The sequence below is a fragment of the Lichtheimia ornata genome (genome assembly GCF_029851405.1).
Source record: "Lichtheimia ornata isolate CBS 291.66 chromosome Unknown scaffold00021, whole genome shotgun sequence".
Classification (NCBI taxonomy): Eukaryota; Fungi; Mucoromycota; class Mucoromycetes; order Mucorales; family Lichtheimiaceae; genus Lichtheimia; species Lichtheimia ornata.
This window is the reverse complement of record NW_026695341.1, coordinates 294,123-320,938: the sequence shown is the minus strand read 5'-3', so window position 1 is coordinate 320,938 and position 26,816 is coordinate 294,123. Positions and strand designations below refer to the sequence as shown.

The following is a 26,816-nucleotide window of genomic DNA, read 5'->3' as shown; positions in this document are numbered from 1 at the left end:
AATACGTACAAACCAATGTTTAGATGAAAATGAGCTGTGTGTGGAAGATTTCATTTACATGCTATTGGGACACTTGCTTATCGCGATAAGCATAGTTTGGATGGTCCGATAAAGAAGCCGAATATGGTCTGTGTGCGTGTGTGTGTTGTAGGTATATGCATGTTGTGATGAATGGGATGTGTTTCGCTCAAACGGAAAAGGGTGGGGAAATTGGGTGACACGAAGAAAAGAGAAAAAAAGATGACATGCGACGCACTCTCGTATTTCCATGGTGGCGAAGGGTTTTGCACGACCATGTTGTGTGTATGTGCACCGTTGTAGTGTGGCTGTTGTTGTGCTCGGGTGCTGCCGAAAAAAGACACACACACCTTTACCCGAGTTTGCTGCTGTTGCCGCTATATCTCAAAAGTGATCGCTTTGTGCAAGAAATCCACATCACCTGGCACCTGGGTGGCTGGGTAAGGCTGAATGAATTAATCTCTTTGTGCCTTACTTGCTACAACAAATGCCCCGAGTTGATGTATGCTTTTCGAATCACAGCAATTGGTATACGTAGTAGTAGCAGCCGTCGAACGTCAACAAGAATATTCGGGAAGCGTTTATGGCTGTGCAACCATAACTAATATCATCCTCCAACCACAGCTCTTCATCTCCACGACCCTGGTAATATCATGCAACAAGAGCAACGATGGCGTGGTTCAGCCAATGGCGTGAAGCATATGGTGGACAATGAAATCCTAATCTTTTCATGCATGAGCATTCTTAATGCAAGATCCCATCACAACAAAGTTTACTTGAGCAGTAGTAACATCATCCACTGTGCGGCATCATGCATATCGACCAACGCCATCAACAGCGTGAGTTATGCTGTCTCACCTACTGCATTGGTCAAGAAGCATATCACATAAACAATCCACCATTGTCATTAAGGGAGATGTAATGGTAAAAAAAGACAACACCAATAGAGAGTATCCAGCTTACTGGCTCTGCACCACAATCAACACTGCACACACGCACACACACATGGACAGCTTGAGTAACGTCCCGTGGGGCAAACATTTTGACTCGGATAATACCAACAACTTGCTGCTCTTCCCGATAATCACTTTTACTCCACACTGCTAAGCAAACAACACCATTCTTCCTTTATCAACCTCGCCATTACAACCACTCTTTACGTGAAATGCCTTCCATGCGGGTATTTCGGACACTCCTCCTCCACCAGGGCATGCAAAAGACTGGAATGCGTTGGGTAAATTGTCACACATGACCATCTCTTCTTCTTCCTTGCATTCCACCCTTCCTCATTGACGCATGCTTTCACTCTTTTATAGTTCTCAACTCAACCTCGAGCAATAGCCGATGCCAGTATCCCACAGGTAAGACGACCTCCTTTCTTTGTGCTTGTGTGGTGCGTGTGTGCGTTTTTTTCTCCTTGTCTTTTGGTGTTGGTTCATGATGCTCTTGTCCTGAAAGCACAAGATATACTTAGGCCCAAGTTTTACACAGAAAACTACTAGGCGCCCGGATGTTTATTCTTAATCGACCTGAAAAGCTCAATGCATTGACACTTTCCATGATACGCAACATAGCTCCTCAGCTCAAGGTAAGCTTATCAGTTTCAGACCCTGGTTGTTCCTTTTTCCGATTCATACTCAAAATCTTTCTTGTCTACCACCACCAGGCATGGGACGTTTCAAAACTTGCAAAGTTTATTGTTGTCAAAGGTGTTGGTGAAGGTCGATTTTGTGCTGGTGATGACATTCTCGGTAAGCATCCAAGTTGGTTTGATGAAGATGTATACTCATGGTGCACCTTGCTAGATATCCTACTCAAAGTCAGAGCCAAAGATCCGGATGCATTGCGATTCTTTCAAGAGAAATATCGGCTGGTCCAAATGATTGCGACATTGCAAACACCCTACATTACTATCCTTGATGGATATGCACGTAAGCATTGTTGGGGAGGTTCGGAAAATGAGGAGAAGGGAATATCTAATATTGTATGAGGGGAGAATAGTAGGTGGTGCATTGGGGCTTTTTGTGCACGGTCCCTTTCGTATCGCTACGGAGCGCACAATCTTTGCCACGCCAGAAGCAAGTATTGGTCTGTGCCCGGGATCAGGGTCAAGTTTCTTTCTCCCAAAACTCGATGGTGAAATTGGTACCTATTTGGCGCTCACAGGGAGTCGGATACAAGGAGTGGATACATTGTAAGTAAATTTGAATGAAGGAGAAGAATGGCAAAGTGCATAGGACGGCTTACCATCATCATCGTGTGCGATTAGTTATACTGGAATAGCAACGCATTATGTTCCATCAGGGCGATTGAATGCATTGGAAGAACGGCTTACGGATTTGGAGACATCAGACCATGAAGTGATCCATCGTATCATTGAAGAATTCGTTGAACCATTACCATCAGCAGATAAGATTGGGATGCCGATAGCATTGCGCAATGCCATTGACAGGTAAGATTGCAAGGTACTTTTGGTGTTATTCTTATTCCTAATGGTACCATTTTAGATGTTTCCAATATGATACCATTGAAGAAATATTGGCAGCATTGGATCGTGAAACGCCAACAGCATGGGTGCGAGAGACAAAGCACAAACTCCTATCCACATCACCATCCAGCCTCAAAGTTACGCTGACAAGTTTACGCCGAGCACGACATATGACACTATGTGAATGTCTAAAAATGGAATTTGACCTCATCCAAAAGTTTATGGTAAGTATACAAGTTGTAGAATGATGCATCATGATCAGGATACTTACAAGACCAAATAGGTCACACAAGACTTTGATCAAGGCATTGATGCTATGTTTATCAGCAAACCTCGACGTAAGCCAGTATGGGATCCGCCAGCACTAAGCGAGCTTTCTGAGGATGATGTGGATGAACTTTATTTCAGCAATCAGTCACCCAATGAGCTCACCTTTGCATCCAACTTGGACATGCGACATTATCCTTTTTCTCGATACGCATTGCCATCTGAGGAGAGTGTACGACAAGCCGTTATTGGGGATGAGGCAAATAACCGGCTTACCACAGAACGTGAGATTGTCGAATGGTTTCTTAAGGGCAGCCATGGAAAACGTGGTGTTCGGGAGAAGATTGCAGACATACTTTCACGCAAAACCTTGTCGACACAAAAAGAGGGGCTTGTATGGAACCACACCCCATAGAACAGGACCCTATTATTCAACCATGCTCTTCCCTTTCTTTGCCATCCATCCGATGATTCCTAGATCGTTCACTCCCCTTCACCACTACCACCATCACCACCACAACTTTGTATCTTCATCCCGGTATATTAGAATCAATTATTATTCCCAACAACGTATCATTTTGCGCTTCAATCGAAAAACAATGCCTGTACATGCTCCACGTGTTACCCATGATGTTACAGTACTCAACACGAGCTTGTGAAAGGGTGACAGGACACCCCTGCTTGTTGGTGGGTGAATGGATATAGGTACGATGGATACGTGATGATAATGATTACTAGAGGCAGTACATATCCCTCTCCCACGGACACGATTCAGGGCAGCAGCAGCAGCAGCAGCAACGATATGCCTATGCATTACAACCCATCGGATGCATATCTTCTCTGTTGGATTATTCAAGGAGTGCATGGATCATGGGAGAATGAAAATGAACGGAGGTCTGTTCTTGCTTTATCATCCGTGTCCTCTTTATCTCTCTCGCACACACACACACACTCTCTCTCTCTTCGCTTTCATCCTTAATGACAGCGGCAAAGCAACAGCTATTTGACGAGCGCCTAGGATCCCATCCAACATCCATAGCTTCAATATAGATGACTTGTGGCCAATTAGTAGAACAACGTACGTGTGTATGTAAGCAATGAATAAATAAATACATTGTATGCTATGCTGCCTTTATCGATTGCATATTCTTTCTTTTTCTCCCTGAAACAACCCACATAATACACACGCATATCGTTCGAGGGATTACTATGACATACCTTGTATCGTTTGATGCGCACGGGCAGCACACCACCAAAATGTACAAGGGATACACGGGACTTCGGAATGGGCTTTCATCGCAACCACGTTCTCCTTATTTTACAAAAGCGGTGCTGGACCAAAAAATCAGATACTTGCAGTAAGCGTGTGTATTTTTCATGTTCTGGTTCTCCTCCTTCATCCAAAAGGCTCCCTTCCCCTTCCCAACAGCAACCTTGTTATGAGTTGGATATGGGCAAATGATAAAGAAGATACTTATGGATGACAATAGTAGTAATCTAACGTTGATAAATCCCAAAAAGGAATTCCAAAGTAATATCACGGGCGAGGAATGAGATTGACATTCTCAACATTTCTTTATGAATGGCTCTGATAGCGCGGGTGATGGTGATGATGGTGGTGGTGATAAGCCAATAACAAAAGAGGATTCCTTTTCAACCCCTTTTCCTTTTTCTCTCTCTCTTTCTCTCTACAAGCTCATTCCTTTGGTTATCTCCCAATAAAAGTCTAATCCTTGTCCCACTCCCTTCTTTCTAATAGCCACGAAGTATATGATCGATGACTTTGGTATATGCACTACCCTCCTCATTTGCAGTAATAACATGGCTGTATGTAATGCATGGAACAATTCGGTCGATCATGAATGTACCAACCATGATTCACCAATGACAATGAAATGAGAATTGCATTTTATTAAATGGAAATGATTTGAGCATAGCGGGTGGTGGTGTGATAGTAGAAGGCTCTCCCCTATATATGTGATGATGATGGGGGTGCCCCAAACTATGTATGTGCCCAAGGGCAGATTATTTTTGGGTGGCAGAGATCCTAGCGAAACTAAATGAATCGCTTGATTGTGTATAGCTAATGACGACGACGTGTAGATTGAATATCATAACCATCTTCATACACCCTTTTCCTCCTTATCTAATGCATGTCATACCTTTACAGTGGTCCGGGGAGAATTGGCCAAGATCCACATCTACACCGTGCCATCTATTTTATGGAGACGAGATCGACTCAGCCATGCAAGAACAAGCTCAAAGCCTAAAAGGTGGCAGTAAATGGAGGAGATCAGCAATGGCAGTAATAGTAGCAGTAACTTGGGTAGTGTAACAATGCAATAAGCAAGATGCATCTGTGGTTCATTGTTTACATTGACACAACAGTGGCACGTAGAAACAAACAAACAAACAAACATCTCATACAGATGCTTTAACTTGTGTGTATGGGGAACAAAGAGCATATACAAGGGGGGAAGGCAAAAGAAAAAGAGATCAATGTCCCCTTTGCCGACTGATTGCCGATGATGATGATGATGTTTGATGGTGCAGGGTGCACATCTAAACCTTGAAGAACGAGCGCGTTCTTCAATTAAAAAGAACAAGGCCAAAAGAAGAGGGGTGTAAGTGTTCTTACAAGCTTTTGGGGGAGGGGCGGTACAGAAGAATCTCTCTTTTTTGAGTTTTGTGTTGGATTTGGGGGGTGGTTAGAAAAAAGGAGGCCACCGCGTCTCTGGTATTTATACCTGGGATTTCCGATCTTGCTTTCACTCTCATCCTTTTCTTCTCACACACTTTTTATCCAATGAACAAAAACACACTTGCCTTGCCTCCACGCTCTTCTCGACGTAATCGACGCGTATGTTGCTCATCAACAACAATGAATACAACCAAATTGGACAAGCAATACGAAGCCCGTTCTTATACCGAGATCATGCAAACGCATAACACACGTGATCGTTTGGCGTTGTATGAAAAGACATTCGAAATGTGTATGCGTGCCGATCCACAATTGACAGCATGGATCAAACGCATGAAACAAAAAGGGGTCCCTAAACCAATGCTAGAGGGTAGGTAAACAATAAACAATGTGTGCTTGAAGTAATCTCTTATTGATATGGATGACGTTATAGGCTATACTCCACCTTCACATCGTCGTGCTTCTGAAGATTCATTGCCATCAAGCACTTTTAGCTCTTGCAGCAGCATTAGCAACAACTCTGTGAATGACCGCAAAAGCTTTAGCAGCATCTTTTTACGTAAAGCATCTACCGGTTCATCTATGCCAAGTGCTCCACCTCCACCTACACCTGCACCACAAGTTAAACCATGTTCCTCTGCTAGCCGTTTCATTACTACATCGCTCAGCAGGCTTTCTAATTTATCCACTCGTCGGCGATCTTCCACTGGTAGCAGCCATCCCAGCAACAACAACAGTAGTAATAATACCAGGACCACCATCTCCACCATGTCTTCAGCTCCTCCACCACCACCAACACATGGATCACAGCAAAACAATAACGCACATCTCTTTGTACGACGACTACGACGATCGCATGATTTGCGACCCAAGATTGCCATTCAAGTGTAAAGCGCAGGATCGCTATTATACATCCCATTTCTACCTATTGTTGTGTTAATTCTTCTCCATATTAATATATCCATCATACCTTTTGTTGGCTTTGTGATCCATCATGATGTCGCCTGCTGAACTTTATTAAAGCTATCACCACACGTATATAATAAAAAAAGATCATGACACGCTCGATTGTTCTCCCTTGACTTGCTATCTCTCTCTCCTCAATGATGATAACATCCTTACCGGGTTTTCTTTAAAGTTGGATCGGCTCGTGCCGCGTACGTTACTGTGAATGATCGTGTCATTGACAGCAATGTAGTACATCATCGGACGAATAGTAAATTATGGATGTTTAGTTCGTGAGGTAATACAGTAATGGCAACCGGTGGGTATGTACATGCATCAAGCGAACAGCAAGTAACTTCCTCCAACAACATTATCATGCATCGGAGTCAAAAGAACCCGCTTTGAGAGTAAATGATGTCCCATTATCACAATGGAGAATACAACACGCAGCACTCAACAATGGGAGCCATGGAAACAAGCACGCTTTCACGAAGGAGCTTGGAAATGAAATATGCGCACACGCACACACATACACGAATGTTGTTGTGCGTACAATGGACCACTATGTGGGGTAAATTTTCTCACAATAGGGACCATATAATATCTGAGTTGCTTTTTGTGTGGTTGTTGTAAGTGCTGACTTGGGATATCGATAGCCGTAACCCCCTTTGTACCGTTCCTCCTTGCTGCTGTTGCTGCAGTGCACGGAAAAGCATCAGGGAAAAGGGAATAAGAGTAATCGAAAACGACAGCTGAGGGTATTTGCTGGATCACAAGGAAGATAACAAAGAGGGACAATGACTGAATAGTGGTGCCTGAATGTGTTACAACACTTGTCGGCTACAATTTCCACCCCTCCTCCTTCTTCGGTGCATCTCGCAAGACATGGTCAATCAACAAGGTTTCGGTCTTTTAGGGAGCGAAAGGGTTCTCCAAGTCATGTTGTTGTATGGTTGGGATGCAGTGGTTTGTCTTGTTAAGGGAGATGTTCTTTGGTTGTGATCGCATGTACAGTATCCATACATGTTAGATTAGAGCGTGCATACATGATGTGGCAAATGATTGTTGCTAGGCAACGACAAATGACTGCCATGGCAACTGTTGCTGTTGTTGTTTTATGAAGCACAATGATAACTACATATGGCACGCGTTCCACGTTGCTATGTATTGTCACTTTATTATACATTGGTGGGTGCTTTAATCTTACTCTATAGCTGCTGATACCTAAATTTGATTACCATATCCAAGATGCAGCAACACACGGCCTAGATCCTTAAAGTGGGTAGAACAAGACTCTTTTGCTAGAGAGTAACTTATCATCCCTTGTATGCATAGCAATGTCATGCTGATTGATGTATATGGAGAAAGAAAAAAAAAAGACGATAATAACAGCTGTTGGAAGGTTCCTTTTCTAAAGGGGGATGCATACAATTGCAGAGTGCAGTGTTGTGTGTTATTCTCGGTTCCTGGATGAAGTCATTTCAACTTGTTTCAAGCAAGTCCCTTGCTTCCCCGTCAACTGCACCCATAATGGTGAACACGTCAAGCTTGTATCCAATGACCCTATTCAAAAAGTTGATAATAGGACGTGAGAGTCACGAGGATGATGTAAAATGGGTCCACCATGTCTTCATGCCAAATTTCCCTTGAATAGCTTTGTTCCGCTTGAACACATACAAAACAGACTTCACGTAAGACAACATTGCCCCCACAATGTCGTTGCATACCTCATTGCTAATTGCCATTGCCCTTTTTATTGTGGTTGTTTCTCTCATTGGCTCACACGTCCATCGGCACTTACTTTCCACCGATTCAGTCAGTATGGCTACCTCCCTTACATCAGTCATTGTTGGTGCTAAAGCCAAGCACACTGCCACCGTTTTCTGGTTCCATGGTCTTGGTGATTCTGGTGCAGGCTGGTCCTTCCTTGCTGACGAGTTGTCTAACATGTTTCCTCACGTCAAGTGGATCTTGCCCAACGCGTACGTATATAATAGGCACCTCTTGTATCCATGGTCTCACACAAACAACACATGACGTTGCTCTAGTCCTATGATCCCTATCACCATCAACCAAGGCATGCGTATGCCAGGTATGTATTCATGCATGGAAAGGATAGGTGCATTTCAAGGGGATGATGACTTAAAGACGCTATCTACTGACAGGATGGTTTGACTTGAGCGGCTTGGATCGTTCGATTGCCCAAAACCAAGATGAAAAGGGCATGCTTTCTTCAATGACCTCCAGTATGTATTACAACGTTATGATCGAATGTATATATGTACATGTGCTGATGCACCTATGTAGTCAATGCTTTGATTCGCAATGAGGTCGATAGCGGTATCCCCAGCGAGCGTATCGTGATTGGTGGTTTCTCCCAAGGTAAGTGCATCATTCATTATGCACGTATGCGATGATGATGAGGATGATTCTGATCATGGATTATAGGTTGTGTCATGTCATTGTTGACCGGTCTTACTTCCGAGTACAAGTTTGGTGGTGTTGTCGGCTGCAGCGGCTGGTTGGGTATGCATGAAAAGTTTGCATCGGTAGGTATCATGGATACTGTTCATGGATGTTGCCATGTATTGATCATCTTTTTCTCTCTCGTGTACCACTACTAGATGGCTTCGGACGCCAACAAAAAGACGCCTATTCTCATGTGCCATGGTGATGCCGATCCTGTTGTCGACTACAACATTGGCAAGGAATCGGCTGCCTTCCTCGAGAAGCTTGGATACGACATCAAATTCAAGACCTACTCTGGTTTGGTCCATTCTGCTAGTCCCCAAGAATTGGCTGACATTGCCAACTTTTTGAAAGAACGTCTTCCTTCAGAGTAAACGTATATCGCTTGTTGTATCAACAAATAAAAACATAGAGTCGATCGGCTGATCTATACCGAAAGGATGATGAAATCAGTGAATGCGTGAGAATAAGGAAGAAAGATGGTTAATACCAACTTGATGGATCGGATCGGCGTGGCACTAACTTACGGAATGTAATGTCATTTTTGGGTGAAATTATTGTCAGCAGAATAATAGCAAAAACCAATGGTCGCCGAGGGATGAAGATCTATTGGCAAGAAAACGATTTGACAAGTACGTTGGCTAGTAACAAGCTCATTTTGCTGCATAAGCGAACCTTGAGATTCACACAACTTGATCGGTAATCTGTGTCACCCTTTGACCAAATAGAGAATAGATTAACCATATAAGGTGAGAGCTTAGTAACAGGCTTGTTGGTGGCATGCTGATATGCGCTTATTCTTTCTCCACGATTAGATTACCAATGCTAATGATCAAAACAAAACAAACACTGAAGGTATAGCAAGCAAGATGTACAATATGCATGGTTGATAATAAAATGGGTATCTAGTATGAGTTGCGGAAGATGGTTTGCGTGTGTGATTCCGAGGAGTGGGAAAGGGCTTGACAAAAGGTTTCAGTTGGCATGAAGGGAGACCCCCACGTGCCAGCTATATAAATTCAAGATTTCCACGGTCCTTCTCACTTTCATCTTTTTCTTTTTCTTCATTTATCATATACCATGGCTGCTCAAACCCAACCTGATCTCCAAACCGTTCGCCTTTCCAATGGCAAGCCCATCACTGGTAGGCACCATACATATCAACAATGACGCGTAAATATTAACGAGAATCCCTCACCCTCGTAGTCCACACTCAATTGTTCATCAACAACGAGTTTGTTCCCGGCCATGGTCCTTTGATCGAGACTATCAACCCTGCCACTGAAGAAGTCATTTGCTCTGTTCACTCTGCTGATGCCCAAGACGTTGATGCCGCTGTTGCTGCTGCCAACAAGTGCTACAACGAGACCTGGCGCAAGGTTGCTCCTGCTGAACGTGGTCGTTTGATCAACAAGCTTGCTGATTTGATGGAGCGTGACAAGGATGAGTTGGCTACTCTTGATGCTCTTGACAACGGCAAGGCTTTCACTGTTGCTCGTGATGTCGACATTACCGATTCCATTGCCTGCTTCCGCTACTTTGCTGGTTGGGCTGATAAGATTCACGGCAAGACCATTGACACCACCCATGACAAGTGGTGCTACACTCGCCACGAACCTCTTGGTGTTGTTGGTGCTGTTATCCCATGGGTATGTTTGTTGTTGTTTTTTTATGTGCATGTTTATGTATATGCATATGCTCATTACGTTTATGGAATAATAGAACTACCCTACCATGATGGCTGCCTGGAAGTTCGCCCCTGCCTTGGCTACTGGTAACTGTGGTAAGTATTGGGTTGGGCTGGGCCATCTATATACAAGCGTGGTTTCAGATCTCTGAGACATTGGTCGTGGGAATTATGTAGTTGTCATGAAGACCTCTGAAGTTACTCCTCTTCCTTTGTACAAGTTTGCTGCTCTTTGTAAGGAAGCTGGCTTCCCTGCTGTAAGTAAAAAAGTGAGATATGGACCAATGACAAGAAGGCTCATGGTGATGGATGATGATAGGGTGTTGTGAACGTTATTACTGGTTATGGTCATACCACTGGTGCTTTCCTTTCTGCTCACAAGGGTGTCAGCAAGATGGCTTTCACTGGTTCTACTATGACTGGTCGTAAGATTATGGAAGCATCCTCTGGCAGCAACCTTAAGAAGCTTCAACTTGAGTTGGGTGGCAAGTCCGCTCAAATCGTCTGTGCTGATGCCGATCTTGAACAAGCTGCTGAATGGTCCGCTGGCGGTATCTTTAACAATCACGGTCAAAGCTGCAATGCTGGTTCCCGTATCCTTGTCCATGAGTCTATCCACGACAAGTTCGTTGACCAATTCATCCAAGCTACCAAGAACATGGTCAAGATCGGTGATCCATTCGATGAAGATACCTTCCAAGGTCCCCAAATCAACAAGGCTCAGTTTGAAAAGATCCTTGGCTACATTGAAATCGGTCAAAAGGAAGGTGCTGTCATTGCTCACGGTGGCAAGCGCTGGGGTAACAAGGGTTACTACATTGAACCTACCGTCTTCATCAACGTAAACAACAACATGCGCGTACGTATATGAAAAGTGATATCCTTATCTCATTTTTATTGTATTCTAACCCATTCTTTCGTCGAGATAGATAAGCAGAGAAGAAATCTTCGGCCCAGTCGTCGTTATTATCAAGTTCAAGACCATCGACGAAGCCATTGACATTGCCAACGACTCTGACTATGGTCTTGCTGGTGGTGTTTACACTCAAAACCTTGACACTGCTTTGAAGGTTACCAGCGAAATCAAGACCGGTACTATGTGGGTCAACTGCTTTGATGTCTTTGATCAATCCACTCCCTTCGGTGGTTACAAGCAATCTGGTTTCGGCAAGGAATTGGGCAAGTATGCTCTTCAAGAATACACCCAAGTCAAGGTCGTCAAGATCCTCATGTCCTCCAAGATCTAATGGTTTTTGTATCTTTCTCCTTCATTGCAACATCAAATACCTCTACCATCCCATGTATAAATACTCTTGCTCCTTCGCATTCCGACACTTCAAATAAAAATGGACATTATTGTGATATACACTCAATTCAATCGCCTTTATTACCAATTTGTATTGTAAGCTAACATGAGCGACACTCCAGCGACCAATAGCCACATGATTTCGTATACCCCGATCCTCAATGCATGATTTCTTTAACCCACGTGCCCCTTCTGAAGGACACCCTTTTATCCTTTATTTACATACACTTCTTGACAACCGTTGCTATGATACGATAGAGGATGTCCACCGAATTGCTGGTAATGAGAAGCACCAGATGGTGGGATAACGCTTGATTGATATGACACCAACGATATTATGCATGCTGTTGCTTGTTGCTGATGGAATCCACGCATGAGAGACGTGCCACGTGCATTGGCTGACACACTTCAAAGGAGTCGCTTGTTGCTTGGTAACGAACCATTAGAGACGGAATAAAGATTGACGACACCAAAAGATCACTTTTCTTCATTGCGGATATGGTTCACCTATATGTAGAAGATGCACAATGAACACCCATATATCGGCCTTGTGTCACACGAAAGGAAGCATACTTACCAGTATCAGTCGTAGGATGATCGAATAAACCCAATGTCATCAAAGATGCGTTGATTGCTGCAAGATGATCCACCTAGAACAGGCATGTCGGCGAGCATTCCTTCATAGCTCTCAAAGCATTCTTACCAATGACAATGATGAATGATAATGTGGTATACGCCTTGACTATAAACATAGGCAGCTTGCACTGGTCCATCAAATGATAAACGTTTCAATAGAAGTTTTCAAAAAGCATCAGAATCTTACATACCTGAACCTCAGTGATCACAGAGACTTGAAACCAAATAAGCCATATTTGTGCAATGTGATGATAAAAGTCCAACGACAAGGATGTCAAGGTAGCAGCACTGTCCTCTAGCTCACTCCCGAAGGCCATAGATCCAAACACCAGACTTGAGAGAGACCCATTGTCATAAGCCCTTCACCAACCGATTTAAAATCACAATGACCGTGGATCCCACATGTTGTCAATAGAGATACCCATCTTCTCTTCAAAGGCAAGGAAAGCATACGCCATAGAATGATGGAGCCGAAAGCACAGAGAATGCATATACAAGTCCAAACAGCACCTTGAGTCGCACCCATTTCCACTGACACAACATAGTCGTCTCCTTTAGATGGTACAGTACAATGACATCCTTGACGTGCTGCCGTGAAAGTATAAAGTAGCCGAAATAGATCCTGTCACTATACTTTCGTAAGTGTGTACTTAAGGCCGCAAATCCCAGAATGAATACTGTACCTTGTTGTATCTCTCAATAGTATTCTTGTTTCACATATCCGTATCTCCATCCCATCCACGATGTGCTGCTGCTGTTTCCTTGCAAGGCTCGTCAATTAACAGGGTTTGCTTTGGAGATCTAATACCATGCGTACCATTGAGCCAACCATACAGCATTCTTGCTTTGAGATCCGTATCTTGTTGCTGCCACAGGTAACATCATCCAACATGTTCAATCTACCATGGACGCAATGTGAGATAAAAAGTAAAACCAACTCACACGGTTTTCTTGTCAGCATACCCAAAAGAGGCAATGTAAAGACGTGTTGAGAACTATCCTCATGGACAACCCGGGGAAGGAATGCGCACGACACCTCATTGGATCTTGTACAAACGAGACAACAACAAGCTATATACCAGCTTTAATATGACAACGTTCACATTGAATAAAAGAACTGTGACGATGGAACGTACATGTTGTATTGGAATGGAGACTTGAGTCAAGGGTAGATCGCGCACGTGCTTGTTGTAACTGAATGTGTCACCATTGACCACCTGTTCACCCATTGACGGTGTGCATTGTTGGCAATGCCAGAAGTTAGTGTTGTGGAGAGTGTAAATGGAGTTGGTCTTACCTTGCATCGTTGTGAAGCGGGAATGGGAGAAGGTCGTTCCTTTCATTGTTCCTGATTTGTGCACTCCACGCCGCCCCGCTTGTAACAGTGTGTGCCTTAACAATGTCCTTTACACTTGAACCGATAACGACAATGCGAGGTTTCATGTGAGTATTAGCCCTCGAACAAATAACCGAATCACTATTTACCAATAATAGCCAAGTATGCACGAAGACACGTTGACATCCAATGATAGCTGCATCCATGAAAATCCCAAAGTACCAAACGAAAAGTAGCGTGATGAATAGCGCACATGCTAAGATAAAAGCGGAGGTTGGCAGGCGTTGTAGAAACGAATGGATCATCAATTACCAATGGTAGCCATATGAATGAATCTCTGTCGACATCCAATGATAGCAGCATCCATCAGGAATCCAAAGGGCATAAGACAAATAGCTCGCTGAATAGCTCAGATAGTATAGCAGATTAGTAGGCATTTAAAGAAAGAAAGAATGGATCATTATTTACCAATGACAGCTTCATCCATGATAATTCCAAAGGACCAGAAGACAGGTAGCTTCCTGAATAGCCAACGTACTATAATAAAAGAGGAGGTTAGCAGGCGTTGAAGAAGAGAACGGATCGCTATTTACCAATGATAGTCATACGCACGAAAACATGTCGACATTCAATGACAGCTTCATCCATGAAAATTCCAAAGGACCAGAAGACAAGTAGCTTGCTGAATAACCCACATACTACAGTGAAGGAGAAGGTTGGTAAGCGTGGAAAAGATGAACGGATCACTATTTACCAATGATAGTCATATGCATGAAATCACTCCTGATATCCAAATCAAGCCTATGCTTTGCAATCGTCCGCGGGCCAAAATTCCCCAGGAGAGCACAGTACTATACAATGACATCCTTGACGTGCAGCCTTGATAATAATAGTATCGCCGAAAGAGGCTCTGCCACTGTATGGCGCTTGGTAAGTTCACTTGAATCCAACCAATCCCATCATAATGAACACTCTTACCTTGTGGTATTCCTCAATAGCATCATTGCCTCAAATAAAACCGTATCTCCATGTCATCCATATTGTCTTGCTGCTGTTTCACTGTAAGTCTCGTTAATTAACAGGTTTCGTTTTGTAAATCCAACACCATGCATACCATTGAGCCAAATACAGCATTCTTGCTTTGAGATCCGTATCCTGTTGCTGCCAGAGGTACCATCATCCAACATGTTCACCTACCATAAACGCAATGTAAGATAAGAAGCAAACCCAATCCACACGCTTTTGTTGTCAGCATACCCAAAAGAGGCAATGTGAAGACGTCTTGAGAACTCTCATTGTGGACAACTCGGTAAGGAAGGCACACGACGCCCTGAACCATGGTGATCACAAGGAATTGCAACCAAATACACCATCCGAAGGCAATACAATAATCAACCTGCAGCGCCAAGGTATGCCACCATATGTACCGTACTCTCATTGGATCCTGAAATTGGCATCATAAGAGATATCCACCTTCTCTCTGTAGGCAAGGAAATCAATAGCCGTACTTGGATGGAGGCCGTGTGCACAGCGGATGCCTTTTCAAATTGGCCTTGCCATCGCATCTTGAGTCACACTGTTTCCGGGCCAAAATTCCCCAGGAGAGCACAGTACTATACAATGGCATCCTCGACGTGCTGATTGATCAAAATAATCGCCCAACCAGAGCCTGACCTAATATTTCTCTCGTAAGCACACTTGAAGGGACAAATTCCATAATGGACACTTTACCTTGTGGTATTCTAAATAGCATCTTTGCCTCAAATAGAAACCGTATGTCCATGCCATCCAGTAGGTGCTGCTGCTGTGTCATTGCAAGGCTCGTTAATTAACATGATTTGCTTTGTAGATCGAATACCACGCATACCATTGAGCCAACCATACAGCATTCTTGCTTTGAGATCCGTATCCTGTTGCTGCCACAGGTACCATAATCCAACGTGTCCAAGCTACAGTAAGTGAAGTGTAAGGTAACAATAACATTCGCTTTTCATGTCGACATACCCATAGTAACAATAGGTTGCGACCCTCCCTGACGACAACCATGGAAAGCATACACACGACACATGACGCCCCCTTTGGATCTCGTATAAACGCGAGAATAGTAAACTACACGTGAACTTTAGTATCTCAATGTCCAGCTTGAATGGTAAAGGAATGCAGCGATGGAACGTACATGTTGTATTGCAATGGAAGCATGAGTCATGGGCAGATCGCGCGCGTACTTGCTGTTGAATGTCTGGAACTGGAAAGTGTCGCCATTGACCACATGTGCACCCCAATGAACGCTGTACATTGAAAGGAATGCCAGCAATTAACACGTTGTAGTTTGTAAATGGTGACAAGCTTACCTTTTTTGTGAAGTGGAAGTGAAGAAGAGTGGTCTCTTTGTTCCTCCTGTTCTCTCCAATTCGTGCACTCCATGCCACCCCGCTTGCTACAGCTATTACTGTTTACACGTACCATCAACAATATTCTATGCCCTTAGCTCAATAAGAATGATCACTGCTCAAGACTTCGATTGAGAACAGCCCTCGTAATTAAGCTATTAGGTCTGTGCGCAAATCACATCGATCGATTAGTTATGCAGCTCCACTCCTGAACCACTTGTGTAACCTACTGTGTAACCCCCACCAAATATATGATATCTCGCTTCCACCTTTCACGTTTGCAGTTCCCCTTTCAATGCAGAAAACAACCCAAGTGATCCACCCCTTGCGCATCTAAGCTGATCGTACGATCCCCAAAGTATTATGTTGAATCCAATTTTCATTCAATAAAAAGTCGAAGAACACGTAGACACGGTATAGTGGACGATGTACATACATGATACATAAGGGAACAATATAGCCAAATTGAATAGGGTACATACGGGAAAAACGTATAGATTCATTAGGGATAAATGTGTCATTCTATACTTAATTGCTGTCGTCATGATCACCCTTCATCCATGATTGCAGAATAGGTGTTGTATGCTTTGGCTCAAGTATTCCAGTATCATCCATAGCTGTGAAACACCTCCTTTCGTCAAAGATACAAGCCCTCTCCTCAATTCCATCCGAACCATCCTCCTCCTCAGCCGTATGCATAGGGTATGGTTCATCGTTCCTATTGATGACGTGCCAAGCAACCAAAGCAACATTCCAAGACTTCTCATCACTGCACTTAATCGCATCCTTCCATCCATAACCATTGTAAACCCAATATTGCGGCTGACACGCTTCCTTTTCCATCCAGCTGTTGGTCAATCCCTTTTATCGTCATTTTCCATCACAGCTCAACTAGTTAAAGGTTACTTGTATTGCGGCGTAGTTGATGGTTGATAGTGCGTCATCCAAAATAGATATCACGTTCCAAATGGGCCAAGCGAACCAAACCAGACAATGTATACACTTCCATCCATCCCATATAGCAAACCAATATTCAGATCCATATTCATATTAACAAGAAGTCGTATGTATTGGACAAAGTTGTTATGCATAAACGAAGGGTGCTTCTATACAATGGCTATTTGCTGTTCACGTGACAAGGCCGCAAGACAAGTTGCTGCAAGTAAAGAACGCTGTTTGAGACAATGGAGTAAAGGTTTTGCTACGTAATAGCGACTGCTACAATGAATGCTGTTACGATTGGTCGTTGTAGAAGAGCGACCAGAGGGCTGTGTACACGCTATGGGCTTGCCGTTCAGTCAAAGACAATTGGATCAAGGCAGTTGTATGCTTGACATGATGGGTTGAAGCAGGACAATCGTTCGCAAATGGTAGTTGTACTTGAATGAGCAATAGTTGAGAATGGGAGGAAGTGACAAGAAGTGGAAATCAAATAGACCGGAACGCATGAATACTGTACATCAATCCTTGATTATGAGATTGCCCCTCTCGAACCTGAAACTTTCACACAAGGTGCTCTCGGACAAGCTGATCACCATGCTTTAAGAAGACCTCATGTTTCATCATGAAGATTTTGAATGCAAGGAGTCACATGTAGGATGGATAATGAACGAATGGCATATAATACAGCGCATGGCCTTGAGTTCGCCCGTAAATGTGGATGACAAAGGGTTGCGGGCTCCTGTAAAGATGAACACTACTTACTGTAATACGTATCGTTAATCCATAGGTAGTGTTAACACATTCAATGAGAAATCAAAAGTTTATGTACAAGCGAAGCAAGCCCGAGCCGCTAGGCTATTATCCCATATCCCCAACCAAAGCTACAAACAAACCATTATGATCATTGGGAAGCATTCATACAATAAATCAAGAGATCTAGTGTCTTTTATTACGATCATGTAGTATGATCCAATAACTTCACAAGTAGTAACCACCTTCACCAATAATACTATCTAGCAAAGCCCATTTCATATACCAATTCTGATACAAGGTTTATTGAGATGGCGGACTACATTACACAAGTAAAGGGTTTCTACAACTTCATACCAATTGCAGCCGATACTAAACCATGAAACAAAGGAGCAGGCTTCAATGGACGACTGAGATACTCTGGATGGTATTGGCAGCCAACAAAATAGGGATGCCCCTTGAGCTCAACAATCTCCATGCGTTTGCCACTCTCGTCACGGCCCACAAATGCAAGTCCTTTCTCTTCAAATGTTGCCACATTTTCTGGATTGACTTCATAACGATGACGATGACGTTCTTCCACTGTAGGAGCATCGCCATATAGTTTGCGAACAAGCGAATTACCATCCTCGGTACCAGGTTGAAAGATAGTAGCGTGATTGCCAAGTCTCATCGAGCCACCAAGATGAGTCTTTGAGATTTCAGGCATATAAATGATCACGGGTGTCTTGGTGTCAGGATCAATTTCGGCAGAATAGGCATCCGGCATATCACAAACGCTACGCGCAAATTCAATGACGGCAATTTGCATACCCAAACAGATACCAAGATAAGGGATCTTGTGCTCACGTGCCCATTTTGCTGCAGTGATCATGCCTTCAATACCACGAGTACCAAATCCACCAGGAACAAGGATGCCTTGAGCGCTGCAAAGGTTCTGCCACGATTCATGGTACTTGATAGCATCCGTTTTTAAAGTCTCAGGTTCCAAGTTGGTAGCTTCAATCCATTTGATCTCCAATTTGCGACCAGCAGCAAGGCTCGCATGTTCAAGTGCCTTGTATACAGAGATGTAGGAATCATGTAGATCGGTATACTTGCCAACGAGAGCAATAGTCACCGTATCATATAGATGATCGTAACTTGATAGAGTCATGTTAGCTAAGTTGTAATCAACATAAAGCTTTAATGCTTACCTCTTTGTCAAATCGATCCATTTCTTCCAAAGCTTTTCGCCATCCAATTGTCTCTCGGTTGGAATACACAAGTTGTCCAATGCAAGACGCCGACGAAAGAAATCAATGACACCACGATCACGCATAAGGACTGGGACATGGTAAACGGATGATACGTCATGGACTGTGAGCACTTGTTCAGGAGCAACATGACAAAACATTGAAATCTTGCCACGCACAGATTCTTCCAATGGTTTGGTTGAGCGAACGGCAATGAGATCAGGGCTTAGACCAGCGCCACGAAGATCACGAACACTCATTTGAGTAGGCTTCGTCTTTTGTTCACCCACAGAGCCAACGACAGGGACCAACGAGACGTGGATCAAGCAAAAGTTGTCTTGGCCGACACGGAATTGAAATTGACGCATGGCTTCAATGAAAGGAGCAGATTCAATATCACCCACGGTACCACCAAGCTCGATAATGCAGACATCAGGCTGTTCACCCGAATCATCAATAGGCATAGCAGCCACTTGTTCCACCCAATTTTGAATAGCTTCAGTGATATGAGGAACCACTTGAACGGTCTTGCCAAGATAATCACCACGACGTTCCTTTTCAATCACTTGACTATAGATCTTGCCAGTGGTAATATTGTTGATACGGCTCAATTCAACGTCGAGAAAGCGTTCATAGTTGCCCAAGTCCAAGTCCACCTCGCCACCATCATTAAGAACAAACACCTCGCCTATAATATATATAGGAGTAAGTATAGGATTTATTATAATAAGAGAGGGGTATAATACCATGATCAAGTGGACTCATGAGACCAGCGTCAATGTTGAGGTAAGGGTCGATCTTGATGGCGGTGACACGTAAACCCAAGCTCTTGAGCAATGTGCCTGTACTTGAAGCAATGACACCTTTTCCAACACCGGAGATCACGCCACCAGAGACGACAATGTATTTGGTCATGCTGTTGTGCCTGTTGTTTCTGAGGAAACGAGGAAAGAGCAATGGATGGGGCGCTTGCTCGCCTTTTAAGATTCTCGGACGTTGTCGGCAACTGAATCACCACTCGTTTCCGCAGCATGAAACACGCGCGTGCATTAAATGATGGCTGCGGCTACGCGTTCTCGTTGTTGTTGTCGTCGTCATCATCATCATCATCATCAATCACATCTTCGAATCCCCACGCTGCCCAATCAATCACAACGTGTGTACCATCCAGATTATTGTCCGGCCCCGGGACAACATTGAAGCAATCCCTGATATTCAAGAACTTGAGTGATTGTTGGCACTTCTTGGTCACGTATTCGATTCCCACTTCGGTCACATGTTGACATCCTTCAAGTTCCAATGAATTCAGCTTTGGGCAACGATCCGCCAAGATCATCAGACTTTGGTCGGTGATATTCGTTTCTCCCAAATCCACTTCAAGAAGATTCTCCAAACAATTGCTGGGTAACGAGGCGAACAAGTCATCATTCACGTTGCGATGCGAGTTGAGCGATAAGTATTGCAGTGGCCACTTTTCGATTGCCAACCTGGATACGCGTTGGTTGCTATGATACAGACATGTGGTAAGCATCCATGTTGGCCTCCTCTCCATTCATTGTTACATGTACTTACATACGACATAAGCATAGATCGAGATAATTGATATTGTCAGCCTTACGCAACAGAGCCATCACATGCTCGCTTAAAGCAGCGTTCCACCGATGAGGCAGATGCTTGAGATCGATCTTGCGCACTTTGCTTGCAGTTTTTGGCGAGAGGTTTTCAACAAACACTCGAAACTGATGGACCGATGTGAATGAGGGGGCGTGATAAAGGGTGCAAAGCGTCGCGTTGTAGAGTGCTCTGTTGGTACGATTGAGTGCCGCCAATGTGTCTTGATCGTCGCCAACGTAATAAACAACGAGTTGGACGATTTCATGGGGAAGCTGATACATGATTGGGAGAGAATAGGTTGAGTGAAAGAGTGGAAGAAGAGTTTACCCCAAGCCTCTAAAAGACCCGCTTCCCATACATTCTCGCGTAGACCGACACCCATGACCTTCCTTATCCACTACCCTAATTGATACCCAACAATGAGCATATCGATATGGATATTGGTATTAGAAAAGTGTCTTTGTTGATAACAATGGGTGATGGAAAGATGGAATTTCGTTGTGTGGACCAGCAGCAGGCTTTGTTTTGTGATACATGGTACTGTACACTAAGCCATGTACGTGTTCAAGTAATGGCATGTATGGGAAATAAGACGTTCAAGCGTATATGAGCGATGATGGCATAGTCATTTTTTAAATGAAGCAATGCTTGTAGTTGATGCTTTCATTGTCGTATCATTCTTTGTTTTCTCCTTGCACTTGGATGTGTCACATGCGTATACCCCGCCTGCATAAACTAGCATTCTAATGTACCCCTCGTTTATCCTGGAGTGATCGGGATGATGGCATGGACATCATTACTGCTAATGTTAAATCGTATCGTTCGCATGTAATGTTCCTTTTTATTCCACAGAAACTATGATTGCATGAACATTTATGTTTGACATTCTGTCTTTGCGTAATAGATGAGGGGAGCCAGTGTTGTTGCAGTATGACAAAAAAAGTGGCTATGGTGGCTATGGTGGCTATGGTGGCTATGTGTGGGAAATGGCGGAGGATGTGGTCTATTTGATGTGTGTGGACCGTCGTTATCACCTACGTCGCGTCTTTTTTTCCCTTTATTCAATCCCTCTCGAACAGCATGACTCACGAGCACTTGATCGGCGATTGTATCTTCTGCAAGATTATCAGGTACGTCTACTTTACGAGCAACAGTCGTCATGCCAACGCTTGTAATGGCTAACTTTTTCCTTTTCTCAGGGGTGAGATTCCATCGCTCAAGGTTGCCGAGACCGAAAAGAGGTGAGCGCGCACTTCGTTGCCTGGATACGTACACCAACTTACTTATGCAACGATTATAGCTACTGCTTCCTTGATATCAATCCCATCAGTGAGGGTCATCTTGTAAGTACATTATCAAGCATAAAAAAGGGTGAACATTGTACTCATTACTGCTTATCCGTTATAGCTCGTTATCCCCAAGTGTAAGTATGTGGATGGTCAATTTGACGCAGATAGCTGACGCAATGCGAAGATCATGGCGAGTTTTTCCATCAGATCCCCGATGATTATTTAGCCGATATCCTTCCCCTTGCCAGAAAGGCTGCCATTGCCAATGGTCTTGAAGACGGCCAGTATAACCTTCTTCAGGTACGTATGAGAGAACTTGTGGTGCATGACTTGAGTGGGTTTCTAATACAATCTTTTTTGGTTGCTATAGAACAATGGTCCTATGGCTCATCAGGTAAAGACACATAACGAGATGGAGGATCGTCTTGTGTAATACTCAAATCGGACGAATAATGTAGGTCGTTCCTCATGTCCATTTCCATATCATCCCCAAGCCAAACAAGGAAGAAGGCCTCACTGTCGGCTGGTCCCAGCTAAAGGTGTCCCAAGATCAACTTAAAGAGACCCATGCACGTATCATTCAAAAGCTCTAAAGCATATGTCCCTCTCACTCAACACCAATAAACGACGACGATGATAAGCATTTGAGATATACATGGACTCGCATAAATGGAATGGCACGTGAGCGATGCATCTTGTGGTGTGGGTTAATGTTCTTGAATACATTACGCGTGCTTCGTTTGGCACATGATTTTGGCGGTAAAATATCATTTTCGACAAGACCACTTGATGTTGAGCAAAAAATGTATCCCCAAAATGAGGATCATTGCCAACGATGCATTACGTAGGTCACCTGGTGGTGGTCACCTTTCTGTCAGTCCCAAGTGGATGTGTGCCTGTGTACACTTGTGCCACAACATAACATCATAGTGCAGCAAAAATAGGCATTACCCAGGGATGGTATGTACACACACTCTCTCTCTCCCACACACGCCAATAAACCAATGATGACATGGGAAAAATGGAATCGCTCGATGTTATTGTGTATGCATGCAAGCTTACAGGTACACGTTGGAAATGGGCTTTGTGATCAATTGTAACAAAAATAATGTATCCTGTTGTTGAACAAGTTATCCGTGCACACACAAAGGATGCAACTTGAATCAAGGATTGGGGGGGAGGGTGTTTTAATGTCGAAAGGTGGCGCGATCATGTAACGTTGCCTAGCAACAAGGGATCATGAAACCATCACCCCTTTTTTAAGATCGGCAATAGATAGCATTATTATGGGCTGTTTTGCAATACAAATATTCGATAGATGAAGAGAAAGAGCCAACGCCGATGCAATTGTTTGGGCTGCGGAAGAGGATCGGGTGCTGCAAATGTCGACTTGATAACACATACACGCTCAGACCATAGTACAACTACTCCTGGTGTTTCATCAAACAACGATCAAGCCAACAACAAGGTTATCCGTGGGACCATTTCCTTTGCAGAAAAACTGCGCGAGCTTGACGGAACACATCACTGAGTTGATGAAAGGGAACCACGAAACGAGAGAGGGAGAGAGCAAGAAAAAGCAAAATGTGTGTGTGTATACGTGTCCATAGCAACACCAGTCAAGTGACAGGAAGGTTTTGGCTCCAAAAATGTTAGCCAACCCGTCGTTGTCCCCTTTTTGTTGTATCATTTCATTGACATGTAACATTAAGAGCTATCATTTTGATATCGTTAATCAATAGGGTGAGTAAACAAGGAAGGATCAAGAATAGGGCAATGATGAAAAGATGGCGTTGATGGAAGAAAATCCCTTAGCAACGGTCGAAGGGTCATTCTGCAAATCGCCAAAAAAATCTTTGCTCCGTGTGTTGTGCGCATGTACAACCCCAATGGGTCATGCGTACCTTTATTTCGTCGTTATATATAAACACGGCTTGAACTTGCTCTCCCACCGCTTTCTCTCTCTTTTTCATTCACCTTGCCAAGAACACCTTTAGTGCTTCTTTTACCACCCTCCAACAATGTCGCTTACAGCTGTTACTCATTACACGCTATCATCACACCCACGCAATCCTTCGATTGTCGATATCACTGAGCGAGATAGTGACAGCGTTGCCTTTATCAAAATACGACACAAGATCCCCGATGGTTATGCAGTCAGCTTAGTTGATCCAAGTAACGTTTTTGTTTGCATCTCACGGGTCACGTCGTGAGCATGAACAAGCTACAAGCGGCTGATACAAGTTGACTGACACATATACACCACGCTATGATTTAGAAACCTTTATTCCTCATGCTGAATCACAAGCAAAGAATGCCACCGTGCGCGCACGTTCCATTGTCTTACATAGCAACACCGCTGGAAAGCGGGAGATGGAAATTGATTTCAAGGACACTGCACGTCTTGGCTTTGAATGGTGCTTTGAGTGGGAAGGTGAAAAGTACCGATGGTAAGTGTGTATTGTTTTTATCAATGCTCTATATGGTACTCATCCATACAAAATGCAATGCAGGGTCCGTGAAAGCCGTATCACGAGCGTTCTCGAATGCCGATGTGTCCGTAAAACAGGTAAGTTGATTCCAGACCACCGGTCGTCATCGTTTTGGGGGTTGTGTTTTCTTGCTGACAGCGAATATGATGTGTATCAGGCAGTGTGTGTGTGGCACAATATCTTCCTTGCAGTGGCAAGAACGGATACTTTGGTCTGTTTTCAGTCGTTGGATACAACTTGGCTTCTTTGGACAATCCACAAGGTCTAAAGATTATTCTATGCATGACGCTCCTTATCATGTTGGACAAATCGGACGCCAGCGGTTGGCTTCCTAAGCGTAACACCCATCCTGAAATGTCGCTCAAGGAACAGCAAAAGCTGGAACGTGAAAATGAGCAAAAGTTACAGCAAATGATTGAAAAGGATTTGAAACGGATGCAAAAGAGAATTGTGCACGATGACAAGGTCAAGAGCACCAACAATTCGCCATCCCATAGCCCTCAAGTGTCACCTGTGCCAACACCAAGTGCATCTACCGAATTTGTATCAAAACATCAGCAGCCATCTCAGCAGTTGCGTACCTCTCTCAAACATTTGGACGCCACTGCCACTTTGCAATTGCCTTCTACTGCAGCTGCCCCTTACACGAATCTCGAATCCCTTTTTCAATCACCAGCACCACCACCACCGCAGCAACAACAACAACCCAAAAAGCCCCAATCTCAACCTCCACAACGTAGACAGCCTTCACCTCCAAACAAGGAATATCATTTCAACACTTCCAATGCATCAAGCAATGGTGGTACCACCGCCACTACAAGCCCATACTATTATTATTATGGGACTCAACAACAGCAACAAAAGCAGCAAAAGACAACCACCACTACCACTACTACCACTACTTCACGTTTAGCATCCGGCAGTAGTACCCATGCTAAGCGCCCTGTAGCCCAACGACGAGTATCCACAGGCGATCAGCTCATGCAATACTATCCTGCCATGCGGATGTATCCTCATCACCCAGCTCATCACCCAGCAACAACAATGCATCATGCTCATCATCCTCTGCATCACAACGCTGCTGCTGCTGCTGCGCCATTGCCACCTGCCTCCCAACAACGATACCCTGGCGACTATTACTACATGTATCAGCAATAGTAGTAGGATTAACATTATGCTTTCCTCATAACGCATACACACACACACACACACACACACACTCACACTCACACATACAACTTCTCCTTATTTTCACGCGGACACACAAAAAGTTTTGTTTATATTTTTTTATGTTGTTGGAAAACACATGCACACAAAAAAGTAGTAGTAGTAGATGTACATTAGCATTATAACGCCCGTTCATGTACCACCACCATCCTTCTTTTCATATTTCGCCGATATCATTTTGGTTGTAATAAAGCAAAACAAAATGGCAATGACCCAAGGTGATTCAATGGAAAAGTAATGAAGCATGCCTGCCATGACCATCTCGTGCCCTGGATCATGTGCCAATGCTGTTGCCTTAATTTTTGCCCGTATCGGCTTGTTAATCCTGTCATCATCATTAGCATCCAACCCTTGTAGACATGGTTTGACATAGCTTACCAAAGAGCATCCAATAATAAATGAGGTGGCGCATTACTACTACTACTCGTGATGCTTTGACAGATGGCCATGGTCCACACAGCTAAACCTGTCATACGCATCCAATGGTACATGATGAACTCGTGTTCTCCGCTTGACAAGGTTGCTGCCAATGTCATGCATCCTGCCATGACCAACCATGAATGCAATGGTTGTTTCCACACCATGATATCCTTGATCCATGTTTTGCATTCTTTTTGTTTGTTGATTAGCCCATATGAATGGCACATGTGTGTGTGACAAAGGTAGTCAACAACTTACGAGCGATGTTTATCCTTGGTTCGGAGTGATCAATGCCTGCGAATTTAGGTAGCGGATGCCATTCAAGTTTCGAGTGGGTCTTTGTTGGTGTCTTGAAGAGGCTGCTCAAGCCTTGTGAAGGTGCTACCACAGGTGGCGGGGTTGGTGGTAGTTGTTTAGTAGTAGTTAGCTTGGGGGATGTAGAGGAAGGTGGTGTGGGTGGATAATAGTGAGGTTCATCATTATCACGACTTGGATTCGTAGTATCAGTGGATTTAACCACTTGAGGTGCTAAATCAGGATGCGAGTATCCTCTTACTGTGTACATGAAAGAAAAACGAGATGCGAAATATACACTTTCGTTGAG

General features: G+C 43.8%; 11 protein-coding genes across 11 annotated transcripts; 6 read left to right on the top strand and 5 right to left on the bottom strand.

Moving 5' to 3' along the window:
- Positions 1-1,228: 1,228 nt before the first annotated feature.
- O0I10_005362 (uncharacterized protein) lies at positions 1,229-3,188 on the top strand (the record flags this gene model as incomplete). Its single annotated transcript, XM_058485407.1, has 9 exons — positions 1,229-1,252; positions 1,335-1,379; positions 1,493-1,606; positions 1,685-1,769; positions 1,824-1,949; positions 2,020-2,212; positions 2,288-2,470; positions 2,526-2,730; positions 2,790-3,188. The coding sequence occupies 9 exons, from the start codon at positions 1,229-1,231 to the stop codon at positions 3,186-3,188; spliced, it is 1,374 nt and encodes a 457-aa protein (XP_058343893.1).
- A 2,391-nt stretch (positions 3,189-5,579) lies between these two features.
- Positions 5,580-6,365, top strand: O0I10_005361 (uncharacterized protein; the record flags this gene model as incomplete). The annotated part of the gene is made up of 2 exons (XM_058485406.1): positions 5,580-5,844; positions 5,908-6,365. The coding sequence occupies 2 exons, from the start codon at positions 5,580-5,582 to the stop codon at positions 6,363-6,365; spliced, it is 723 nt and encodes a 240-aa protein (XP_058343892.1).
- Positions 6,366-8,240: 1,875 nt separating this feature from the next.
- O0I10_005360 (uncharacterized protein) lies at positions 8,241-9,262 on the top strand (the record flags this gene model as incomplete). The annotated part of the gene is made up of 6 exons (XM_058485405.1): positions 8,241-8,401; positions 8,468-8,511; positions 8,585-8,665; positions 8,727-8,801; positions 8,868-8,968; positions 9,044-9,262. 6 exons carry the CDS (start codon positions 8,241-8,243, stop codon positions 9,260-9,262), a joined length of 681 nt encoding a protein of 226 aa, XP_058343891.1.
- A 706-nt stretch (positions 9,263-9,968) lies between these two features.
- On the top strand, positions 9,969-11,822 carry O0I10_005359 (uncharacterized protein; the record flags this gene model as incomplete). The annotated part of the gene is made up of 6 exons (XM_058485404.1): positions 9,969-10,032; positions 10,095-10,537; positions 10,611-10,671; positions 10,753-10,832; positions 10,895-11,434; positions 11,505-11,822. The coding sequence occupies 6 exons, from the start codon at positions 9,969-9,971 to the stop codon at positions 11,820-11,822; spliced, it is 1,506 nt and encodes a 501-aa protein (XP_058343890.1).
- A 546-nt stretch (positions 11,823-12,368) lies between these two features.
- O0I10_005358 (uncharacterized protein) lies at positions 12,369-12,834 on the bottom strand (the record flags this gene model as incomplete). The annotated part of the gene is made up of 4 exons (XM_058485403.1): positions 12,369-12,388; positions 12,459-12,531; positions 12,585-12,623; positions 12,709-12,834. 4 exons carry the CDS (start codon positions 12,832-12,834, stop codon positions 12,369-12,371), a joined length of 258 nt encoding a protein of 85 aa, XP_058343889.1.
- Positions 12,835-15,613: 2,779 nt separating this feature from the next.
- Positions 15,614-16,149, bottom strand: O0I10_005357 (uncharacterized protein; the record flags this gene model as incomplete). Its single annotated transcript, XM_058485402.1, has 3 exons — positions 15,614-15,802; positions 15,858-15,962; positions 16,030-16,149. The coding sequence occupies 3 exons, from the start codon at positions 16,147-16,149 to the stop codon at positions 15,614-15,616; spliced, it is 414 nt and encodes a 137-aa protein (XP_058343888.1).
- Positions 16,150-18,278: 2,129 nt separating this feature from the next.
- On the bottom strand, positions 18,279-20,085 carry O0I10_005356 (CTP synthase; the record flags this gene model as incomplete). The annotated part of the gene is made up of 3 exons (XM_058485401.1): positions 18,279-19,077; positions 19,132-19,858; positions 19,917-20,085. The coding sequence occupies 3 exons, from the start codon at positions 20,083-20,085 to the stop codon at positions 18,279-18,281; spliced, it is 1,695 nt and encodes a 564-aa protein (XP_058343887.1).
- A 151-nt stretch (positions 20,086-20,236) lies between these two features.
- On the bottom strand, positions 20,237-21,065 carry O0I10_005355 (uncharacterized protein; the record flags this gene model as incomplete). The annotated part of the gene is made up of 2 exons (XM_058485400.1): positions 20,237-20,675; positions 20,743-21,065. 2 exons carry the CDS (start codon positions 21,063-21,065, stop codon positions 20,237-20,239), a joined length of 762 nt encoding a protein of 253 aa, XP_058343886.1.
- A 799-nt stretch (positions 21,066-21,864) lies between these two features.
- O0I10_005354 (uncharacterized protein) lies at positions 21,865-22,666 on the top strand (the record flags this gene model as incomplete). Its single annotated transcript, XM_058485399.1, has 7 exons — positions 21,865-21,914; positions 21,984-22,025; positions 22,085-22,127; positions 22,192-22,207; positions 22,258-22,373; positions 22,444-22,467; positions 22,532-22,666. The coding sequence occupies 7 exons, from the start codon at positions 21,865-21,867 to the stop codon at positions 22,664-22,666; spliced, it is 426 nt and encodes a 141-aa protein (XP_058343885.1).
- A 1,428-nt stretch (positions 22,667-24,094) lies between these two features.
- O0I10_005353 (uncharacterized protein) lies at positions 24,095-25,723 on the top strand (the record flags this gene model as incomplete). Its single annotated transcript, XM_058485398.1, has 4 exons — positions 24,095-24,248; positions 24,352-24,523; positions 24,587-24,642; positions 24,723-25,723. The coding sequence occupies 4 exons, from the start codon at positions 24,095-24,097 to the stop codon at positions 25,721-25,723; spliced, it is 1,383 nt and encodes a 460-aa protein (XP_058343884.1).
- A 201-nt stretch (positions 25,724-25,924) lies between these two features.
- Positions 25,925-26,777, bottom strand: O0I10_005352 (uncharacterized protein; the record flags this gene model as incomplete). The annotated part of the gene is made up of 3 exons (XM_058485397.1): positions 25,925-26,117; positions 26,171-26,402; positions 26,471-26,777. The coding sequence occupies 3 exons, from the start codon at positions 26,775-26,777 to the stop codon at positions 25,925-25,927; spliced, it is 732 nt and encodes a 243-aa protein (XP_058343883.1).
- Positions 26,778-26,816: the final 39 nt, after the last annotated feature.